We start from the raw sequence: 21762 nt of genomic DNA, 5'->3' as shown, positions 1-21762 counted from the left end.
GCAGTACTTTTACAGGGATGTATTTATATGTAGTACCATGTGTGTGTGTTTTAATTTTTTTAATTTTTAATTTTTAATTTTTAATTTTTAATTTTTAATTTTTTATTTTTTATTTTTTATTTTTAATTTTTTATTTTTTATTTTTTTTTTTTTTTATTTTTTATTTTTTTATTTTTTTTTTTTATTTTTTATTTTTTAGGTTCCAACTCTGTCCAGCAGGGGTCGCTGGCGGTGAACACTATCTAATCTGAACTCTACACACGAATCAGAGACAGCAGCCAATGAGAGATAAGCAGCCGCGGTTCCGGCGCATGCGCACTAGAAGTATGCTTATTTTGTCTGCCGTTGGCTTTTAATGATTATTTCCGCGGGGTTTAGTGATTCAGGGAGAGTGTCCGCCCGCGGTCCAGCCTGATGGAAAACCCCAGAGACCTGGTGAGTTCTGAGGCTTGTCTGCCTGGTGGGAGCCCGCATTTTCCTCCTTTGTTGTGGTTGTGGTAGCGGTGTTAAAGGGCTGCTTCAGAGGAACCCTGTCAGAGAATCAAGCCCAAACTCCTTTAAGAAATTATTTACTTTTAAATTCTCTTGCTCTCCGACAAAAATACACACCACATTAAAATGACAGTTTACATTTGTATACAGGAGTTTACTATTTACTTTAATTCGGCATACATATACCGCGTAAAATATTTCTTATTTAGGTCTTAAAATAGCCTTTTATAATTGCTTCGCCTGTTCTCAGAATCTCCTTCCACTGAACTCCACTGAAGAATTCAGTGATAACAAGATTTATTTTCTTGTTGACAAAGGCACAAATCTCACTGACCAGCACTTGAAATTGTTTCCTAAATCCAGACGAGACACCCTTTTCTTCGGCATGCATGTGCTCAACCAAGTTGCTTTTAATTCAGTCAAATTTCACTTTTATTATCGCGTCGTTTTCTTGCTACATTCCCATTTACGTCCACCACAACACACAGTGAAGAGCGGTGATTGCCAAGGTGAATCAATTAGAAAAAAATCCATTTCAGTAACCCACTGCGGTGATAGGTTCATTTAGTGTAAGCCGAATTTAAGCGTGGCTTTAGCCAAGTCACATACAGTCTTGGGTTATGTTATATGAGCTACATCCTGGTGTCTACAATCTAATAAACTTAAAACTGCCAGATTTCTGGAGGGCATTTGGTGTCGAATCTAGTCTTGTGTTGTCGCGCGGACACACTCGCCAGTTGTGGCTGCTGAGTCTCTCTCTCTCTCCCTCTCTCTGTGCACCGCACTGCAGTGGTGCTGGATGCAGGTTCTACTGATGTCAACCGCTGGATGCAACAGCTGTCAGAGCCAGACTGAAGAAGTGTGTGTGTGTGTGTGTGTGTGTGTGTGTGTGTGTGTGTGTGTGTGTGTGTGTGTGTGTGTGCGCGTGCGTGCGTGCATGAATGTTTGTGAGGCACATTGTGGTGTGTATCTGTCTGTGTGTGCGTGTGTCTGTTTGTTTGTTTGTGTGTTTGTGTGTGTGTTTGTGTGTGATGTGTTTGTGTCTGTATGTGTGTTTGTGTGTGATGTCTGCGTGTGTGTATGTGTGTGTGTGTGTGTGTGTTTGTGTGATGTGTTTGTGTCTATGTGTGTGCATGTGTTTGTGTGTGATGTGTGTGTCTGTCTGTGTGTGTGTGTGTGTGTTTGTGTGTGATGTGTCTGTGTGTGTGTCTGTGTATGTGTGTGATGTGTTTGTGTGTGATGTATTTGTGTGTGTGTGTCTGGATTGAATATAAAAGGAACCAGAGCCGTCCCTAATTTGGTACACTAGGCAAGCATTTGAGGTTTTTGACGCTTATTTCAAAAAAAAATTCACTTTCTTGATTTAAAAAAACTATATATTGTGCAGCCCAACATGGCACCGGGCTGAATATATTTCCCGGGGGGGGGGGGGAATGTGATATAATATCTACAGTATAACCGCGTGTGATTCCTCAGGCGGAGCGTCCGTCCAGGAAGCGGCGCGACTCGTTCGGGATGCTGGACGGTCTGGAGGAGGAGCGGAGCAGCTGCAGCAGCGAGTCCAGCGGGGGGGGCAGCGCCGCCTCCAGCCCCGAGGACAGCGAGGAGGACGAGAGCCACCCCCCCGCCCCCTCGCTGACCCTCATCAAGACTAACGGACAGCTGTACACCTACCCCGACGGGAAGGCCGGCATGGGTACGTCTGAAACCCAGACGCTCAACTATAGGAGTGGGCGATATGGACAAAAAATAATATCTCGATATTTTTTCCGATTTTGACGATAACGATAATTAGACGATATCCTTAAAAATGTGTTTTTAAAAGTCTGAGTTACTTAATCACTGATGATAATAATGGGCACAATGTTGAATGAAAACAGTTCTTATTTATTTTCTTTAAAATTTAAGTAAGTAAGTAAAAACAATTCAAAGACAAAATACTAATACTATACTAATTGAACTAGTGTCGGAGCATTGAACTCTGAGTACACATTCAGTTGTTCACCTCTGCTGTAATGGAAATACTGTACAAGCATACTGTACAAGCAAGATGAAATCCTAACAATAAACACAGGGCTCTGTTCTGTAACATAATGCACACAACCATGTCCTTATTGGAAGCAGTCCTGGAGCTGGGACAGGGCCGGGTCTGGCCAGGTTCTGATAGTCCTTCTACTTGGCTGTATAGTCCTTCTGACTGGGACTTATGCTGGGATCAGAAATAGTTGGATGTGACCTGACTGGCCCAGGTGAGGGAGAGGAGCAGTTCTGTGTGCTTTCTTGATGTTCGAGTATACATGGTCTAGTGTGGTCTTCCCTCTAGTAGCGCAGTCTACATGCTGGAAAAAAAGCTGGGGAGTCCAGACTTTAAGGACGCCTTGTTAAAGTCTCCTCCAGGTGATCGCGCTGCAGTTTGTTCACTATGGTTAGCAGTGAGCCAAACTTGTGCTAACGTTAGCATCGGGGGCTATGTAGACGGCAGTGTGCTGTTTTCGTAGTAAATAAAATGGCCTGTATATTACCGACAGGGCTCCAGGTCAGGTGAGCCGTGCTGGGCAACAATCCTGCGGTCGGTACTCCAATCATTGTGCACAAAAATGCAGTCCTCCACCTCTGGTCTTGTCTGAGTTATTTTCTCATCCTGCTGTTAGCTAGCTCGGCGTGCTAGCGCCGACAACAACCTGCAGCGCCCAGTCTGGCTAGGTCCTCCGGGATGCTATGAGCCGCCTGGAAAGCTCTCGTAACGGCTGTGTTGTATCGTAGTCCTATTGATTAGTTCAGTGTGGCTGTACTTGTATTAATATACACCGACAGGAGAGCTAGTAGCCGCTGCTCAATCGCGCGCCGCCATCTTTGTTGACAATTAGTGAATGTGTAGCGTTCCAATGCGTGTTTTGAAGTGTTTTATTCGAAGTAATTTAAATACTCGATAATGTCAATTTGCACATCGTTAGCACAACAATGACGATATTATCGTAAACGATATATATCGCCCACCCCTACTCAACTAGGAGCCGCTCGGTTTTATTATTATATTTCTTATTAAAGGTCCAATGTGTGGGAATTTCTCCCATCTAGCGTTGAGATCATATATCGCAATCAGCTCTCTGGCGCCACGCAGTTCACAGTAGGTATTACAGCTACGGTAGCCTTCACGCTTCAAAAAGGGCCGCGAAGCTACGATACCCATTAGCAGCATTAGCAGCAGCTGGGAGTCGAAAACGTGAAAGGGGGAGCAGTATGTCCTGTATGTCTCTTATATACACACACACACACACACACACACACACACACACACACACACACACACACACACACACACACAGCAGTATGTCCTGTATGTCTCTTATATACACACACACACACACACACACACACACACACACACACACACACACACACACACACACACACACACAGAGAGTATGTCCTGTATGTCTCTTATATACACACACACACACACACACACACACACACACACACACACACACACACACACACAGAGCAGTATGTCCTGTATGTCTCTTATATACACACACACACACACACACACACACACACACACACACACACACACACACACACACACAGAGCAGTATGTCCTGTATGTCCCTCACACACACACACACACACACACACACACACACACACACACACACACACACACACACACACACACACACAGACACAGACACACCATGAACACAGATACACACACAAACAGACACACACACCATGAACACAGATACACACACACACACACACACACACACACACACTGAGACACACACACCATGAACACACACGGACACACACACACACACACACACACACACACACAGAGCAGTATGTCCTGTATGTCCCTCACACACACACATATACACACACACACACACACACACACACACACACACACACACACACACACACACACACACACACTCAAACACAGACACAGACACACCATGAACACAGATACACACACACACACACACACACAAACAGACACACACACCATGAACACAGACACACACACACACACACACACAGACAGGCAGACACACACACACACCATGAACACACAAACACACAACACACACACACACACACTGAGACACACACACCATGAACACACATAGACACACACACACACACACCATGAACACACACACGGACACACATAGACACACAAACACACACACACACACACACACCATGAACACATATACACACACACCATGAACACACAGATACAGAGACGCACTCGCTTTTTTCGTTGTTTTTGGCGGCGCCATGAGCATTTGCCCATAGTGCCTACAACGCACGCACGCACCACGCACACACACACACACACTGTACTTCATGTTTTGACTCAATCCCACATTAGGGGTGCAAATCACATCTTTTATCACGATACAATATTACATATTTTTCATGTTTTTTTGTCACTTTTTTCAACAATTTTGTAAGGAAATGTAAAGTGTGTTTTACCCATCAGAGTGACTCAGTTTGTGTGTGTATGTGTGTGCGTGTTTCTCAGCGACCTGTGAGATGTGTGGCATGGTGGGCGTCCGAGACGCGTTCTACAGTAAAACCAAACGTTTCTGCAGCGTCTCCTGCTCCAGAAGTTACTCGTCCAACTCCAAGAAGGCCAGCATCCTCGCCAGACTGCAGGTACACACACACGCACACGCACACGCACACACACACAAACACAAACAAACACGCACACACACACACACACACACACACACACACACGCATCACGCCACACACACACACACACACACACACACACGCGCACACACGCACTGACGCACACGCATCACACACAAACACAAACAAACACACAACACACACACACACACACACGCCTAGCATCCTCGCCAGACTGCAGGTACAGACACACACACCACACACACACACACACACACACAGACAGAGACTACTTTTGGCCCTATCTTGCACCCGGCGCAGCACAAAGCCTGACTTTGCTGGTTTAAGACCGACCCAGGTGTCAGTTTCCCATCCAACGCCCACGTCGTTTAAACAGCAAATGCACCTGCACCCATCTGTGGCCCATGGGTGTGCTGGTCTTACAGGGAGGTGTGTTCAGGTGCATTCTGGGAGTATTGCTATCTTGAGGCAATGGGAAGTGATCTCACCATTGACCAACAAAAACCTGGTCTAAAGTCAGTAATGCAGCATTTCATTGTTATTTTAACAGAGCATTAGTAAAATGCTCCTAGGCTCGTGCACAGCGCGCGCACACTATGCTTGTTACACACACACACAGCAGCACACACACATGCAGAAGATTACAAATAAAAATATTACAGCGAAAATCCTCCATCATAACAGCAATGCTCCAAGGTCCAAATGCGCCTGGCTTTTAAAGGGAATGGGAGATGATCTCTGATTGGTTGATTGCATGTTACGCCCAAAACACACCTCTGATTACTGAAGACACTAAGAACAACCCTTTAGGACCAGGCGCCCGGCACACAGACCCTTTTATCCGCCGTCAAACTAGCAAAAACTGGATTTGGACACGCCCTAAACACACCTGCACCAGGCGCTTCACGGCGTGCGCTCAGATCGTTTATTTAATCTGCTGAAACAGAATGTTCTTAGTATGTAGTGTTAATTTTGTCACCGATTTTTAATTTAGTCTTAGTCTTGTGCCAAACATTTTTGTTAGTCAAGTTTTAGTCGACTAAAAGTCTCGTCATTTTAGTCTAGTTTTAGTCAAAAGAGAACTCAAGGTATCTTAGTCGAGTTTTAGTCGACTAAAACTCTCGCCGTTTTAGTCAAAACATTTTAGTCTTTTTTTTAAATAAATTATTTCTGATAACCATTTCAGTCAAATAGTTATAAAAATAAATAAATTATATAAAGTTATATAAATATTGAGCCTCTTCCTTATTTCACCAGTAAACGACAAAAACAACCACTGCATTGGAAAAGGATATTTTACAATAAAATAAATGCAGCACGATACTGGCGAGGCGTATTTCAAGTGAACGCAACATATGTGTTGTTTTTCAGACAACGGCAGCTACAGACTGTCTACGTCTGCGGTTGGAATCCTCCACAGTGAAATAGAGACAAACCTTTACACCGTTTAGCTGTCAGCATTGTAACCCTTTTATATATGTCAATGATTGTAAACCGTGTTTACTCCAACTGCTAGCTAACGGTATGCTAACGTTACCTGCTGCCAAGTATAGTGTTAACTAGCGCCCCATGCAGCGATGTTTCGGTTGACTCTAACGTCCGTTTAGGAGCATCAGAGAGAAGCGCAGGCATTTAAGTGGCACCAAAATCTGCGTTGCTATTCGGTCCGGTAGATAACGGTCGTTAGGGCACCTGTCGGTGCCATAGCACCGGGTCTCGGTAAAAGCTGAATATTCTATCTCATATATCTATATATATCTATCTATCGCAAATCTAAAATGGGTTGGTCTGAAGTAGCTAGGTGTGGTTTGGGCGTAACGTGCAATAAACCAATCAGAGCGTCATCTCTCATTCCCTTTAAGAGCAGGGCGCTTGTTCCATGGCGGATTACTATTATGACGGCGGATTTGCCTGGCGCACGCCAGCGGGAGCTGCCGATGCGAGATGCTGCAAAGTAATAAATGCCCGTCTTGGCCGGGTGGCGATGTTGCTGCGGCCTCTCGGGTGCATCTCCTCAAGTCTGGAGAGGATTGCTGCAGCCATGGAGCGTGGGCCTCCAAACACACCACCTGCACCTGTTGTGCCCCTTCCTTCTCCCCCCACTCCATCTCCGTCCACCCGCTCCATCAGGAGCACATCACGCATTACTCCAGGACCAGATCCCACCGTAGTTCAACATCACGTCTCCTTAAGTCCTCTAATATGATTCATGGAAATGTGTAAAACACAACAAGCCACAAAGAATGCTGGGACTTTTTGAGGACTGTACTGTAAAATGCCTCCTGACCGATCCAAACACCTGAAGCGCATTTTCAGTAATATTTTCCTTTGTAATTATGTATGGTTTGCAAAAATGGGAACTGCTGCATCCATTTAGATGAGAGAAGTGTATGCGCGTTGTGCACACGCTACATTATGGTCAAGCATGCGCCCCTAAAATAGCATCTGAATAACGCGCTACTGACTTTAGACTAGCGCCACTGACTTTAGACCAGGTTTTTCCTGGTCAGTGGCGGAATTGTTTTCTGAAACTGCAGAATAGCCTAAAGTAACGTTTGCGCCGGAACACGCGTCCTCTTTTCGCTGAACCGCCCCCGGGAGCGCAAATACAATCCCTAATTTACCGACGTGCGTCAGTGGAGGGAAAAGTCCGCTGAACGTCTGGTGCAAAATAGGAATGATACATGCGTCGGTGTACAAAGGCAATTGCGCTGAGTGCAAGATAGGGCCCTGCGTCTTAAAGGGGAAGTCTGACCTGTCTCTGTCTGTGTGTCTGTGTCTGCCACTTAAAGGGGAAGTCTGACCTGTCTCTGTCTTTGTGTCTGCGTCTTAAAGGGGAAGTCTGACCTGTCTCTGTCTGTGTGTCTGCATCTTAAAGGGGAAGTCTGACCTGTCTCTGTCTTTGTGTCTGCGTCTTAAAGGGGAAGTCTGACCTGTCTCTGTCTGTGTGTCTGCATCTTAAAGGGGAAGTCTGACCTGTCTCTGTCTGTGTGTCTGCGTCTTAAAGGGGAAGTCTGACCTGTCTCTGTCTGTGTGTCTGCATCTTAAAGGGGAAGTCTGACCTGTCTCTGTCTGTGTGTCTGCGTCTTAAAGGGGAAGTCTGACCTGTCTCTGTCTGTCTGTCTGCATCTTAAAGGGGAAGCCTCCCACTAAGAAAGCCAAGGTTCTGCAGAAACAGCCTCTGATGACCAAACTGGCCGCCTACGCTCAGCACCAAGCCAGCCAACAGAGCGCCGTCAAGAAGAGCCGTGAGTCCTCCCAACGCTTTAACCAATCAGCTGTCAGCTCGTCCAAATGGTTTCTTCTGAATGAACCAATGGGCTCGCAGCTGAGAGACGGAGTAACACCTTGTTGGTTCAGGTTTTTTTTACATTGCTATAAGTGGCCCTTAAAATGTCTGGCTAACTCTGGCTTAACTTTAAGGTCCCTTTGGATGGGGAGGGCACACGGCGGCGTTGAATGAAGCGATATGGTCCCGTGATTTGTCTCTAATCTGTACATTTGTGTCTTTAATCTCAGAGAATATTCCAGTTTTTTCTTCAGAATTTATTATATATTATTTATTTATTATATTTCAGTTTTTTATGGTATGTTTGTGACTTTAATCCCTGTGTGTGTGTGTGTGTGTGTGTGTGTGTGTGTGTGTGTGTGTGTGTGTGTGTGTGTGTGTGTGTGTGTGTGTGTGTGTTGCAGTTGCTGTGGAGGTGTTCGACTGGGGTCGTTACCTTGGAGACGGAGATGTGGCAGGAGCACCAGTCAGCTGCTTCAAGCACGTGGGTGCAACACACACACACACACACACACACACAGACAGACAGAGGGACACACACATACACACACACGAACACACACGCACAGACACAAAAACACAGACACACACACAGAGACACATGCACACACAAACACACACACGCGCACACACACGCACAAACACACACAGGGATACAAACACACAGACACACACACACACACATGTGCACGCACACACGCACACACACACACGCACACACACAAAGACACACAAACAGAGACACACACACACAAACGCACAAAGACAAACACACAAACAGAGACACACAGACACACGCACACATGCACACACACAAACACACACAGACACGCACACACACACACACACAAATGCTTGTCTTTATGCAACTCGGTAAAGAGGAAGAATAAAGAAGAGTGTGGAGCACAAAGCTAAAAACAGTCGAAGGCTCTTCGCTGTAAGACTCCTACGACCACAACGCTGACCACAACGCTGACCACAACGCTAACAACGACGCTGACCACAACGCTGACCACAACGCTGACCACAACGCTTAACTACAAACGCTAACAACGACGCTGACCACAACGCTAACAACGACGCTGACCACAACGCTGACCACAACGCTGACCACAACGCTAACAACAATGCTGACCACAACGCTAACAACAACGCTGACCACAACGCTGACCACAACGCTTAACAACAACACTGTCCACAACGCTGACCACAACGCTAACAACAACGCTGACCACAACGCTGACCACAACGCCGACCACAACGCTAACAACGCTGACCACAACGCTGACCACAACGCTGACCACAACGCTAACAACAACGCTGACCACAACGCTGACCACAACGCTAACAACAACGCTGTCCACAACGCTGACCACAACGCTAACAACAACGCTGACCACAACGCTGACCACAACGCTGACCACAACGCTGACCACAACGCTAACAACAACGCTGACCACAACGCTGACCACAACGCTAACAACAATGCTGACAACAACGCTGACAGCTACGCTGACAACAACGCTGACAACAATGCTGACAACAACGCTGACAGCTACGCTGACAACAACGCTGACAACAACGCTGACCACAACACTAACAACAACGCTGACCACAACGCTGACAACGACGCTGACCACAACGCTGACCACAACACTAACAACGACGCTGACCACAACGCTGACCACAACGCTAAGAACAACGCTGACCACAACGCTAACAACGACGCTGACCACAACACTAACAACAACGCTGACCACAACGCTGACCACAACGCTGACCACAACGCTAACAACAACGCTGCGCAGCATTCACATGTTGATTAAGAATCTGAATGTGTTCAATGAAGCGTCACAGTATTCGGTCCCACAGTCCTTGAACTGATCTCAACACTGTTTCCGTCCCTGTTTTTCGGGCAAATGCATCTCTTCAAAGCAGCGGTTATGAAAGAAAGTGCGTCTGTGGTGAAGCTCAGTGACAGGTTGTTGTTGTTGTTGTTGTTGTTGTTGTTGTCGTCGTTGTTCAGGTCCCGATGGGGAAGTCATGGGGCGACATCAGCGAAGGCGTCCGCGTGGAAGTCCCCAACACGGACAGCGCTCTGCCCATGAAGGTCTACTGGATCGCTGGCATCATCAAACTGGCCGGTATGCACCACTGGTTTCTGTATACACATCCCATATATTTTCATACATTTTACCATACATTGCCAAACACCAGAATTTGAATCTATTGAAAGGATAGCCCCTAGATAGTTTTTACTGTTCTTTCAAAATAAAAGTGATCGCAGATAAAGCTTACTATGGAGCTGCAGGATTTTATCTGAAAGTGGCTCATAAGAGGCCTTCATTTCTAACTTCTCTTGACTTTAATGTTAACAAAACCACTCAGATGGATCGCTTGTGATGGTGTGTGTGTGTGTGTGTGTGTGTGTGCGTGTGTGTGTGCTTGTGCGCACGTGCAGGTTTTAAGGCCTTGATGCGGTACGAGGGTTTCGACAGCGACTCCACTAGAGATTTCTGGCTGAACCTGTGTGTGCCGGACATCCATCCAGTCGGCTGGTGCGCCGCGGGGGGGAAACCTCTGGTCCCCCCTCAGAGTAAGAGACAAAACTCGCCACTTTGTGTCCGTCGCAGTAGATTTCCGGTGCGTCTCGTCGCCCTTTTAATTGGGTCCTCCACATGCCTCACTTCCTTGCATCTCAGTCCCTCCCTCACAGGGAGAGACGCGAGGAAACCACGGGAGGAGAGAGGAACCGAGGAAAGGTGTTGTAGACGGATCGACCAATTATCGGCCTGGCTGATAATCGATAACTGGCCTTTGCAATTTGCAGATTATCTGTATCTGTGTTTTATTTGAGCGATAACTGATGAAGTTAATTAACCATAAAGCGCGTGTGACGGGGCGCATAGCTGCCGTCACGGTAGCCCCCCCTGTATTTTATTTGTTGTTGGTATGTTCCAATTCCAGGGGCGTGCTACAGGCCTATATAGACTCAGTTTCAGTTGCTTTGGAAGCTAGTGAAGGAAGGACATAAGTCTGTGGAAAGCTCTGGGGACTAGTTTAAAAAAGTCAAACTTATATGCAGCTTTATCTTTGTATCGTTTAATAATTTTTGACTCCCATGTCACTTTATTTTATTTTTTGTGAAAGTATTTTTTTTTTTTCTTTTTTTTTTCTTTTTTTTTATTTTGGTTTTGTTAATTGTGTGTTTTGCCTGTAGGCCTTAATTTGGGAAAATTATAATAAAATCCCATCCTTTTCGCCACCATCTTTGATTCAGTCTGAGTGTCTACAACTGCTCACGACCATTCTGTTACATCTACCCTCAACAGCGCACTTTGGCTCGGCTACAGCTCTGTAAGCAGTCTGCCACACCCGCAACCAAACTGTTAACACGTTAAAACTTCAGGAAGCTATTTTTGTTTTTATTTATTGATTTTTTTTTTTTTTTTGACTTAAGTTTCAGTTTTATGAAATAATTGCTGAAAGCATTTCAACTTAAAATTGTTAATTTTGACTGAAAGATTTTCATTTTTACTATACAGTAAATGCATATCGGGTCCAAATATCGGTTCCATTAACTACTAATAATCGGTATTGGTATTGGCCTTGACAAACCGGTATCGGTCGACTCCTAATGTCCCCGCAAAAGTGATCTGCTGAAAAACAGCACAAAGTTCCAGGGAACAACAGTGACACCGACAATACGTTTTGTCTGGTCTCTTCACAATAAAAGTCTCTGTATATTGCAAAGCTTTTAATGTGAAACATTTCTTTTGGAAAAAGCGTGACTTAACCCAGCCGATGGTCGGAGAGAAGATTTTAATTTGCCGCAGCTGTTCTAGCTGTTACATAACTTTGCGAGAAATAAACAGATATTAAAGGTTTCTCAGTTCTGCTGCTTTCAGTGCTCTGCTAAAATACAAACAAACTGTCTGTTGAATTTAAAAACAAATGAAAGGAAATCATCTCCAACGATTATTGAACAAACTGAACATTGAAGTGAACATGAAGTTACATTGTGTCTTTTTTTTTTGCGATATGTTTATTGCACCATATTGTGGCAGGCCTAGTCCAGAGGGACCGAAAGGTTAGTTTTCTTCAACATATTTCCCAGGAGAGATTGTTGGATGTGCAAATTGTTTCTTTAACATAACACGACGTGTGTGTGTGTGTGTGTGTGTGTGTGTGTGTGTGTGTGTGTGTGTGTGTGTGTGTGTGTGTGTGTCCACAGCCATCCTGCACAGGTTCACCAACTGGAAGACGTTCCTCATCAAAAGACTGACGGGATCCAAAACGCTGCCGCCAGACTTCCCCTCCAAGGTCGCATACACATGCACAAGCACGCACACACACACATGCACACACGCATCATTTTGCATACCATCTGGCCGTAGCTGTAAACAAAAGGGTCCAAATGCTTGTCGCAGAGAGCGGTAGCCTTTTGAAAGACAATTTATTAAGACACGCACACAAAGACACACAAACGGAGACACACACACAGACACGCACATACACACACACCCGCACACACACAAATGCTTGTTTTTATGTAACGTTAATGTTAAGAAAATGTATGTACTCTTCTCCCTCCTTTTGTACCCTGAAATTATTCAAAAGGTACAGATTTGGCCTCCTAAAAGACCATACTGTACTCTTAAGGGAACATATTAAAAAGTGTACCTGTAAGAACAGAAATGTTCTTGAGTGTGTATACCTTCTAGCTAGTATGAACAGATGTGGCTTTGGTTGTCCAGGTGCAGGACAGCATGCAGGTTCCCTTCAAGAAGCAGATGCGGGTGGAGGTGGTGGATAAGACTCACCTGTGTCGGACGCGGGTGGCTCTGGTGGAACAGGTACGACACTCACACACAGAGTATTTACCGTAGGGCTGCACAATATATCTCTTTTTTTTAATTTTTTATTATTATTTATTTGTTGAATAAAAGAAAGTTGGAAATGATTTCCTTTCATTAGTTTTAAACTCAACAGGCAGTTTGTTGTACTTTAGCAGAACGCTGGAAGCAGCATAACTGAACACTTTATTTGTTTATGTATCGCAAAGTCATATCACCATCAAGATATTCAACAATCGCATATTTTTCTTATATCGTGCAGCCCTAGTTTGATGTTTCATGCCACTTTCTACTTCTAACTCTGCTACATTTCAGAGAGAAATATTGGACTTTTTACTCCACCACATTCATCTGTTCCAGCTTTAGTTACTAGTTACTTTAGTTACTCCGCTACATTCATCTGTTCCAGCTTTAGTTACTGTAGTTACTCCTCTACATTCATCTGTTACAGCTTTAGTTACTAGTTACTTTAGTTACTCCACTACATTCATCTGTTACAGCTTTAGTTACTAGTTACTTTAGCTACATTCATCTGTTACAGCTTTAGTTACTAGTTACTTTAGTTACTCCGCTACATTCATCTGTTCCAGCTTTAGTTACTATAGTTACTCCTCTACATTCATCTGTTACAGCTTTAGTTACTAGTTACTTTAGTTACTCCACTACATTCATCTGTTACAGCTTTAGTTACTAGTTACTTTAGTTTACTCCGCTAAATTTTTTTTTTGGGTTTAGTTACTAGTTACTTTAGTTACTCCGACACATTCATCTGTTACAGCTTTAGTTACTAGTTACTTTAGTTACTCCGCTACATTCATCTGTTACAGCTTTAGTTACTAGTTACTTTAGTTACTCCATTACATTCATCTGTTACAGCTTTAGTTACTAGTTACTTTAGTTACTCCACTACATTCATCTGTTACAGCTTTAGTTACTAGTTACTTTAGTTACTCCATTACATTCATCTGTTACAGCTTTAGTTACTAGTTACTTTAGTTACTCCACTACATTCATCTGTTACAGCTTTAGTTACTAGTTACTTTAGTTACTAGTTACTTTACACATTAAGATTTCTGCACACAGAACACATGTAGTTTATAACATCTGATGTTTGATTCTAAAGTAAACTAGCCAATAATATAACGGCTACAAGTCATGCTGAGATGATGAGACCATTAAACACACAACTGGTTGGATCCTGAACACTTTCTACAATGTTTTAATACTTTAACTACATGTTCCTGATGATACTTACAGACTTTTACTGAAGTAACATTTTCACTGCAGGACTTTTACAGTATTTTTACAGTGTGGTATTAGTACTTTTACTGCAGTAAAGGATCTGAGTGCAGTTGCTGGGTGTGGTTGCAGGTGATCGGCGGCCGCCTGCGTCTGGTGTACGAGGAGTGCGACGACGGTTCCGACGACTTCTGGTGTCACATGTACAGCCCGCTGATCCACAGCATCGGCTGGTCTCGCTCCATCGGACACCGCTTCAAACGCTCCGGTGCGTGGGTTAACTTCAACGTTCAACTAGAACACTGGTTCTCAAGCTTTTTCAGCTTGTTTTTTCAGTTTTTTTAAGCTATGTAACCAGCGTGAATAATTTTTGGTAGAACAAAAAAAGTCTCTATAAAGAGGAAGAATACAGCGATGTCAACGATAGATTTAACTAAACAACAGCCTTGGACCTGGAAGACATTTAGATGATGATGGAAAAAGGAGAAATAAACCTTGGAAAAATACAGTAGAAAGAAGGAAGTAAGGCAAGACTAGGTCGAAGATTTGAACAAAAATTTTGAAAAAAAGAGACACAAACGTCAAAAAAGCAATAAAAACTTCGAAAAAAAGTGATAAAGAGTAGAAGAAAGTAATAAAGAAAGGTAATAATAGGTAAAAAAAGGACAAAACCTTCAAAAAAAGGCAACATACTTCAAAAACAGCGGCAAAAACTTTGAAAAAAAGCGACAAACTTGGAAAAAAAAGACAGTAGAAATAACTACAGCCTTGGAACTGAAAAACATTTAGCAAAAAACCACCACGTACCCCTGCAGTCTTCCAAAGTATCCCTAGGGGGACACATACCCCCTGCAGTCCTCCAGAGTACCTCTAGGGGGACACGTACCCCCTGCAGTCCTCCAAAGTACCCATAGAGGTACACATACCCCCTGCAGTCCTCCAAAGTACCCCTAGGGGGACACGTACCCCCTGCAATCCTCCAGAGTACCTCTAGGGGGACATGTACCCCCTGCAGTCCTCCAAAGTACTCCTAGGGGGACATGTACCCCCATTTGAGAAACACTGAACTAGTCTATATCGTCGATGATTCATTTAGAGTAGGAGTGTTTGACTCAACTGCACTGGAAAATAAGAATCCTATCAAGAGTCAGACATGTACAGTTTATTGACATGCTTTTATTTCATCGAAAAAGTCAATTATCTTTGACGAAAACACATGTTCCACCAAAAGAAGTTCCTTCTTAAGACTATTTTACGTGTCTCCGTCCGGAGTTTAGCGCCACCTGAGATGATTGGGATTGGTTTAAAGAAATGCCAATAAACCGGAGCAGGTTTTTCTCCCATCCAGGAATGCTGTGTGGACTAGCCAGACCCTCCTCTAATATAAAACGCTGACTTTACGGCAGCAACAGATGACTGTGCAGACTCTGATGTGATGATGAAGATGAATCTGTGTTTCCAGATGTGTCCAAGAAGCTGAGCGCGCAGACGGACGCTCCAGGACAGCTGTTTGCCAAGGTGAGAACTGTGAGAACATCTTTGTGTCTGTCTGTTTGTAACAAAGCAACAAAGGTAAGTCAAAATGGGTCCATAAGCTCGCCTCATCTCCTTCACCTGTACAGGTAAAGAAGAGTTTGATGTGTGCACCTGTGCAGGTGAAGGAGAGTTTGATGTGTGTACCTGTACAGGTGAAGGAGAGTTTGATGTGTGTACCTGTGCAGGTGAAGGAGAGTTTGATGTGTGTACCTGTACAGGTGAAGGAGAGTTTGATGTGTGTACCTGTACAGGTGAAGGAGAGTTTGATGTGTGTACCTGTACAGGTGAAGGAGAGTTTGATGTGTGTACCTGTACAGGTGAAGGAGAGTTTGATGTGTGTACCTGTACAGGTGAAGGAGAGTTTGATGTGTGTACCTGTACAGGTGAAGGAGAGTTTGATGTGTGTACCTGTACAGGTGAAGGAGAGTTTGATGTGTGTACCTGTACAGGTGAAGGAGGTGGATCAGAGCGGTTCGTGGTTTGAAGACGGGATGAAGCTGGAAGCCATCGACCCTCTGAACCTGTCGGCCATCTGCACGGCCACAGTCAGGAAGGTGAGGAGCAGAATCCATCCATCTTCGTCTGCTTATCCGCTATCGGGTCGCGGGGGGAACAGCTCCAGCAGGGACCCCAAACCTCCCTTTCCCGAGCCACATTAACCAGCTCCGACTGGGGGATCCCGAGGCGTTCCCAGGCCAGGTTGGAGATATAATCCCTCCACCTAGTCCTGGGTCTTCCCCGAGGCCTCCTCCCAGCTGGACGTGCCTGGAACACCTCTCTAGGGGGCATCCTTACCAGATCCTTAACAGATGCCCGAACCACCTCAACTGGCTGTCAAATCTGACTCCAATTTATTAATTCCCGCCCCTTTTCCTATTGAATTCAATTCAATTTTATTTATAGTATCAAATCATAACATAAGTTATCTCGAGACACTTTACAGATAGAGTAGGTCTAGACCACACTCTATAATTTACAAAGCCCCAACAATTCCAGTAATTCCCTCAAGAGCAAGCAGTGCGACAGTGGCGAGGAAAAACTCCCTCTTGGGAAGAAACCTCGGACAGACCCAGGCTCTTGGTAGGCGGTGTCTGACGAGCCGGTTGGGGGTGTGATGAACAGTGGCGATAGTAGTCACATTAATAATGGAACAGTGACTGGATGTAGTGGGAGGCTGCAGGGTTCAGCAGGACGCAGCATGACATTGCAGGGCATCGCTGAGCTCAGCAGGGAGTGCAGCAGGACCACGGCGACAGCTGCAACCAGGATCTTGGTGCCAACGTTCTCCAAGGAAATACACTGGGGGAAAGAACATAAGGACTCCGGGGAGTAAACTCCCCAGAAGCTAGGATTAATAACAAGCATTTCTGGGACGGGCTGCACACAAATAGTAATAGTAATAGTAACAGTAATAGAAACAGTAATAGAAAGGGAGAGGAGAGAGCAGCTCAGTGTGTCCAAGGAAGGAAGTCCCCCGGCAGTCTAGGACTATAACAGCGTAACTATAACAGGTAACTAAGAGAGACAGGTCATAAGGAGAGGTAGCTTTTTCGGGCTTAGAACTCTCCCCCTGCCGGATCTGGCTTGGCTGGCCTGCCTCCCTCTACTTTGTTATGTATTATTAATCTAACAATTATGAAGAGAAGCAGTTGGGCCAGTTAGGTGAACACTGCAACTCCTCACTCCCTAACTATAAGCTTTATCAAATAGGAGAGTTTTAAGTTCATTCTTGAATGAGGTGACAGTTTTCTGCCCCGAACCCAGATCGGAGCTGGTTCCATAGGAGAGAGCGCCTGATAACTGAAGGCTCTAGCCCCCATTCTACTTTTAGAGACTCTAGGTACCACCAGTAACTCTGCATTCTGGGAGCGCAGTGCTCTAGTGGGACAATAGGGTATTAGGAGCTCTTCTAGATATGATGGTGCTAGACCATTTAGAGCTTTGTAGGTCAAGAGAAGGACTTTAAACTCAATCCTGGATTCAACAGGAAGCCAATGCAGAGAAGCTAATACAGGAGAAATATGATCTCTTTTCTTAGTTCTTGTGAGAACATGCGCTGCAGCATTCTGGATCAGCTGGAGAGTCTTAAGAGACTTATTTGAGCAACCTGACAGTAAGGAATTACAATAGTCCAGCCTGGAAGTAACAAATGCATGGACTAGTTTTTCGCGTCGTTTTGAGACAGGATATTCCTAATTTTGGCAATGTTACGAAGATGAAAAAAGCTGTTCTTGAGGTTTGTTTTAGATTGGCATTAAAGGATATATCCTGATCAAAGATAACTCCTAAATTTCTAACAGTGGTGCTGGAGGCCAGGGCAACACCATCCAGAGTAGCTATATCTTTAGATAATGAAGTTCGGAGGTGTTTAGGGCCCAGCACAATAACTTCAGTTTTGTTAGGGTTTAACATCAGAAAATTATAAGTCATCCAGGATTTTATATCCTTAATGCACGCTTGAAATTTAGCTAGCTGACTGGTTTCGTCTGGTTTGATTGACAAGTATAATTGGGTGTCATCCGCATAACAGTGAAAGTTAATTGAGTGTTTTCTAATAATATTGCCTAGAGGAAGCATATATAAGGAGAATAGAATTGGTCCAAGCACTGAGCCTTGAGGAACCCCATGGCTAACTTTAGTGTACTTGGAGGATTTATCATTAACATTCACAAATTGAGATCGATCAGAGAAATAGGACCTAAACCAACTCAGAGCAATTCCTTTAATGCCAACCAAGTGTTCCAATCTCTGTAACAGGATTGAATGGTCAATAGTGTCAAATGCAGCACTAAGATCTAGTAAAACAAGAATGGAGACAAGACCTTTGTCTGCAGCAGTTGAAAGTAGGTTAGTATTTTCACCAGTGCCGTCTCTGTGCTATGATTCTTTCTAAATTCTGATTGAAAGTCATCAAATAAACTATTGCTGTGTAGAAAATCACATAACTGATTAGCAACCACCTTCTCAAGGATCTTGGATAGAAAGGGAAGGTTAGATATAGGTCTATAGTTTGCTAAGACCTCAGGATCCAGGGTGGGTTTTTTCAGAAGAGGTTTTATCACAGCTACTTTAAATGACTGTGGTACATAACCTGTTAATAGAGACATATTGATCATATCTAGTAATGAGGTGTTAACCACAGGTAATGCTTCTTTGAGTAGTCTCGTCTGGATGGGGTCCAAGAGACAGGTACTGTAGATGGCTTAGCTGAGGATATCTTTAACATTAATTGTTGAAGGTCTATAGGATAAAAGCAGTCTAAGTATATGTCGAGACTAGTCTTTATTTCTAACGACTCTGCGTTTAAAGGTGAACCGTTAGAAGTTGAGTGTAAAAGGTGATGAATTTTATCTCTAATTGTTGTAATTTTATCATTAAAGAAGCTCATGAAGTCATCACTACTCAGTGCTAGAGGAATAGATGGCTCAGTAGAGCTGTGGCTATCTGTCAGCCTGGCGACAGTGCTGAAAAGAAACCTTGGGTTGTTCTTGTTTTCTTCTATTAGTGATGAGTAATAGTCTGATCTGGCCTTTCTTAGGGCCTTCCTATAGGTTTTAAGACTTTCTCGCCAATCCAAACGGGATTCTTCCACTTTGGTGGAACGCCACTTACATTCGAGGTTTCGCGAGATTTGTTTTAATTTGCGAGTTTGAGAGTTATACCAAGGTGCTAGTTTCCTTTGCTTCATCATCTTCTTTTTCAGGGAGAGCGCGGAGTCTAAGGTTCGTTCCGTAGGCATGTCGTAACACCGTCTACAAATGCATCAATTTGAGAGGGACTGAGGTTAACATACAGGTCCTCTGTTATGCTAAGGCATGACATAGAGTCGAATGCTGTTGGAATATCTTCTTTAAATTTAGCTATAGCACTGTCAGATAAGCATCTGGTGTAGGAGCTTTTATCTAATTTAATATAATCAGGTAGTAAGAATTCGAAAGTGATTAAAGAATGATCTGATAATACCGAATTCTGCGAAAATATTATTAAATCCTCAATTTCAATACCATATGCCAGCACAAGGTCGAGGGTATGGTTAAAACAGTGCGTCGCCTTGTGCACACTCTGACTGAAACCGATTGAATCCAGTAATGAGTTGAAAGCAGTACTAAGGCTGTCATTGTCAACGTCCACATGGATATTAAAATCACCTACAAGAAGTACTTGGTCTGATTTAAGGACTAAACATGATAAAAACTCTGAGAATTCAGATAAAAATTCAGAATACGGACCTGGAGCCCTGTAAATAACAACGAATATAATTGGCTGTAATGTTTTCCATTTTGGATGTTGAAGATTAAGAACAAGACTTTCAAATGAGTTATAATGTAATTTAGGTTTAGGATTAATTAACAGGCTTGCATCAAAGATGGCTGCAACTCCCCCTCCTCGGCCTGAGCCTCTAGGAATTTGAGTATTAATATGACTGGGAGGAGTGGCTTCATTTAGACTAACATAGTCTTCATGGCCCAGCCAGGTTTCAGTAAGACAAAATAAATCAATGTTATTATCTGATATCAACTCGTTTACCAATACTGCTTTAGAAGACAGAGATCTAATATTTAATAGTCCACATCAAATTTTCCTATTTTGTTCTATTGCAGTCGTTTTAATTCCAATTAGGTTGTTAAGTATAGTGCATCTTTTGATTACCTTTGATTTAACAGATCTGAGCCGGGGGACAGACACCGTGCTTATTAGACTATGAGTGGGCCACTGCTCCAATGGAAGCACAGAGGGACGCATTGCACTGCACCTCTGATTACAAATATCAAACTTGGGTTGTCATGGTTTATGTCTGATAAACTCGTTCAGATTTTTTTATATGAGAGCGGCACCGTCCCAGGTGGGATGAATGCCGTCTCTCTCAATCAGACCAGGCTTTCCCCAGAACGCCCTCCAGTTATTCACATAGCCCACATCATTAGCTGGGCACCACCCCGACAACCAGCGGTGGAAGGATGACGTACGGCTGTACATTTCATCATTGGTCAGGTTTGGCAGGGGTCCAGAGAAAACTACTGAGTCCGACATTGTCTTTGCGTATGCACAAAGTGACTCAACATTCATTTTAGTGATCTCCGATTTACGACCATTACCACCTACGTGAAGTATGATCTTACTGTATTTACGGTTCTTTTTTGCCAGCAGCTTTAGATGGGTTTCTATATCGCCCGCTCCAGCCCCGGGGACACATATGACCGTAGGTAGGCCTACTGTAGCCGCCGGGGCCGCTGGCTTCACATATCGCAGTATAGAGCTCCCAATAACCAGAACTGGCTTCTCAGCGGGTGTATCACTGAGTAGGGAGAAACTGTTAGAGAGGCGAAGACGCTCCGGTTTAGAGCGACCGTCATCGTGTGCACTCCCTGGTCTAGATCTAACGCTACGCTTCCCTCGGACAGTCACCCACTCGCCCGGCTGCTCGGGGTCTGCCGGGGGACAGCTAGCAGAAGCTACAGAAGCTACAGTATGTTGGCCCGTATTAACTACATGGTGCTGGCTAGCTACGGAAGCATACGATTCTGATTCCATGATGCGGAGCCGTGACTCAAATTCACTAAGCCTTGCCTCCAAAACAGCGAATATACTACATTTATTACATGTATCGTTATCACTAAAGGAGGCAGGGGAATAGCTAAACATTTGACACACAGAGCAAGAAAGAGCAGGAGA

General features: G+C 44.1%; 1 protein-coding gene across 4 annotated transcripts in view; it reads left to right on the top strand.

Annotated features, from left to right (window-relative positions):
* Positions 1 to 325: 325 nt before the first annotated feature.
* The window catches only part of LOC120575437 (MBT domain-containing protein 1-like), a 26451-nt gene continuing 5014 nt past the window's right edge, over positions 326 to 21762 (top strand). Inside the window, exons 1-12 of one of the 4 annotated variants that reach the window (XM_039826229.1) lie at positions 326 to 435; positions 1969 to 2188; positions 5033 to 5166; positions 8306 to 8417; positions 8863 to 8942; positions 10485 to 10602; positions 10920 to 11054; positions 12693 to 12781; positions 13216 to 13314; positions 14686 to 14821; positions 16016 to 16071; positions 16539 to 16643. In XM_039826229.1, coding sequence (XP_039682163.1) covers positions 415 to 435; positions 1969 to 2188; positions 5033 to 5166; positions 8306 to 8417; positions 8863 to 8942; positions 10485 to 10602; positions 10920 to 11054; positions 12693 to 12781; positions 13216 to 13314; positions 14686 to 14821; positions 16016 to 16071; positions 16539 to 16643 — 1305 coding nt within the window. In that variant the 5' untranslated portion in view covers positions 326 to 414. Of the gene's footprint in view, positions 436 to 1704; positions 1802 to 1968; positions 2189 to 5032; positions 5167 to 5374; positions 5390 to 8305; positions 8418 to 8862; positions 8943 to 10484; positions 10603 to 10919; positions 11055 to 12692; positions 12782 to 13215; positions 13315 to 14685; positions 14822 to 16015; positions 16072 to 16538; positions 16644 to 21762 lie in introns of those variants that run through there. The other 3 variants (XM_039826230.1, XM_039826231.1, XM_039826232.1) reach the window with 3 other exon arrangements.

Source organism: Perca fluviatilis, chromosome 15 (assembly GCF_010015445.1).
Source record: "Perca fluviatilis chromosome 15, GENO_Pfluv_1.0, whole genome shotgun sequence".
Classification (NCBI taxonomy): Eukaryota; Metazoa; Chordata; class Actinopteri; order Perciformes; family Percidae; genus Perca; species Perca fluviatilis.
The sequence above is the reverse complement of the archived record's forward strand: the minus strand, read 5'-3'. Positions and strand labels throughout refer to the sequence as shown.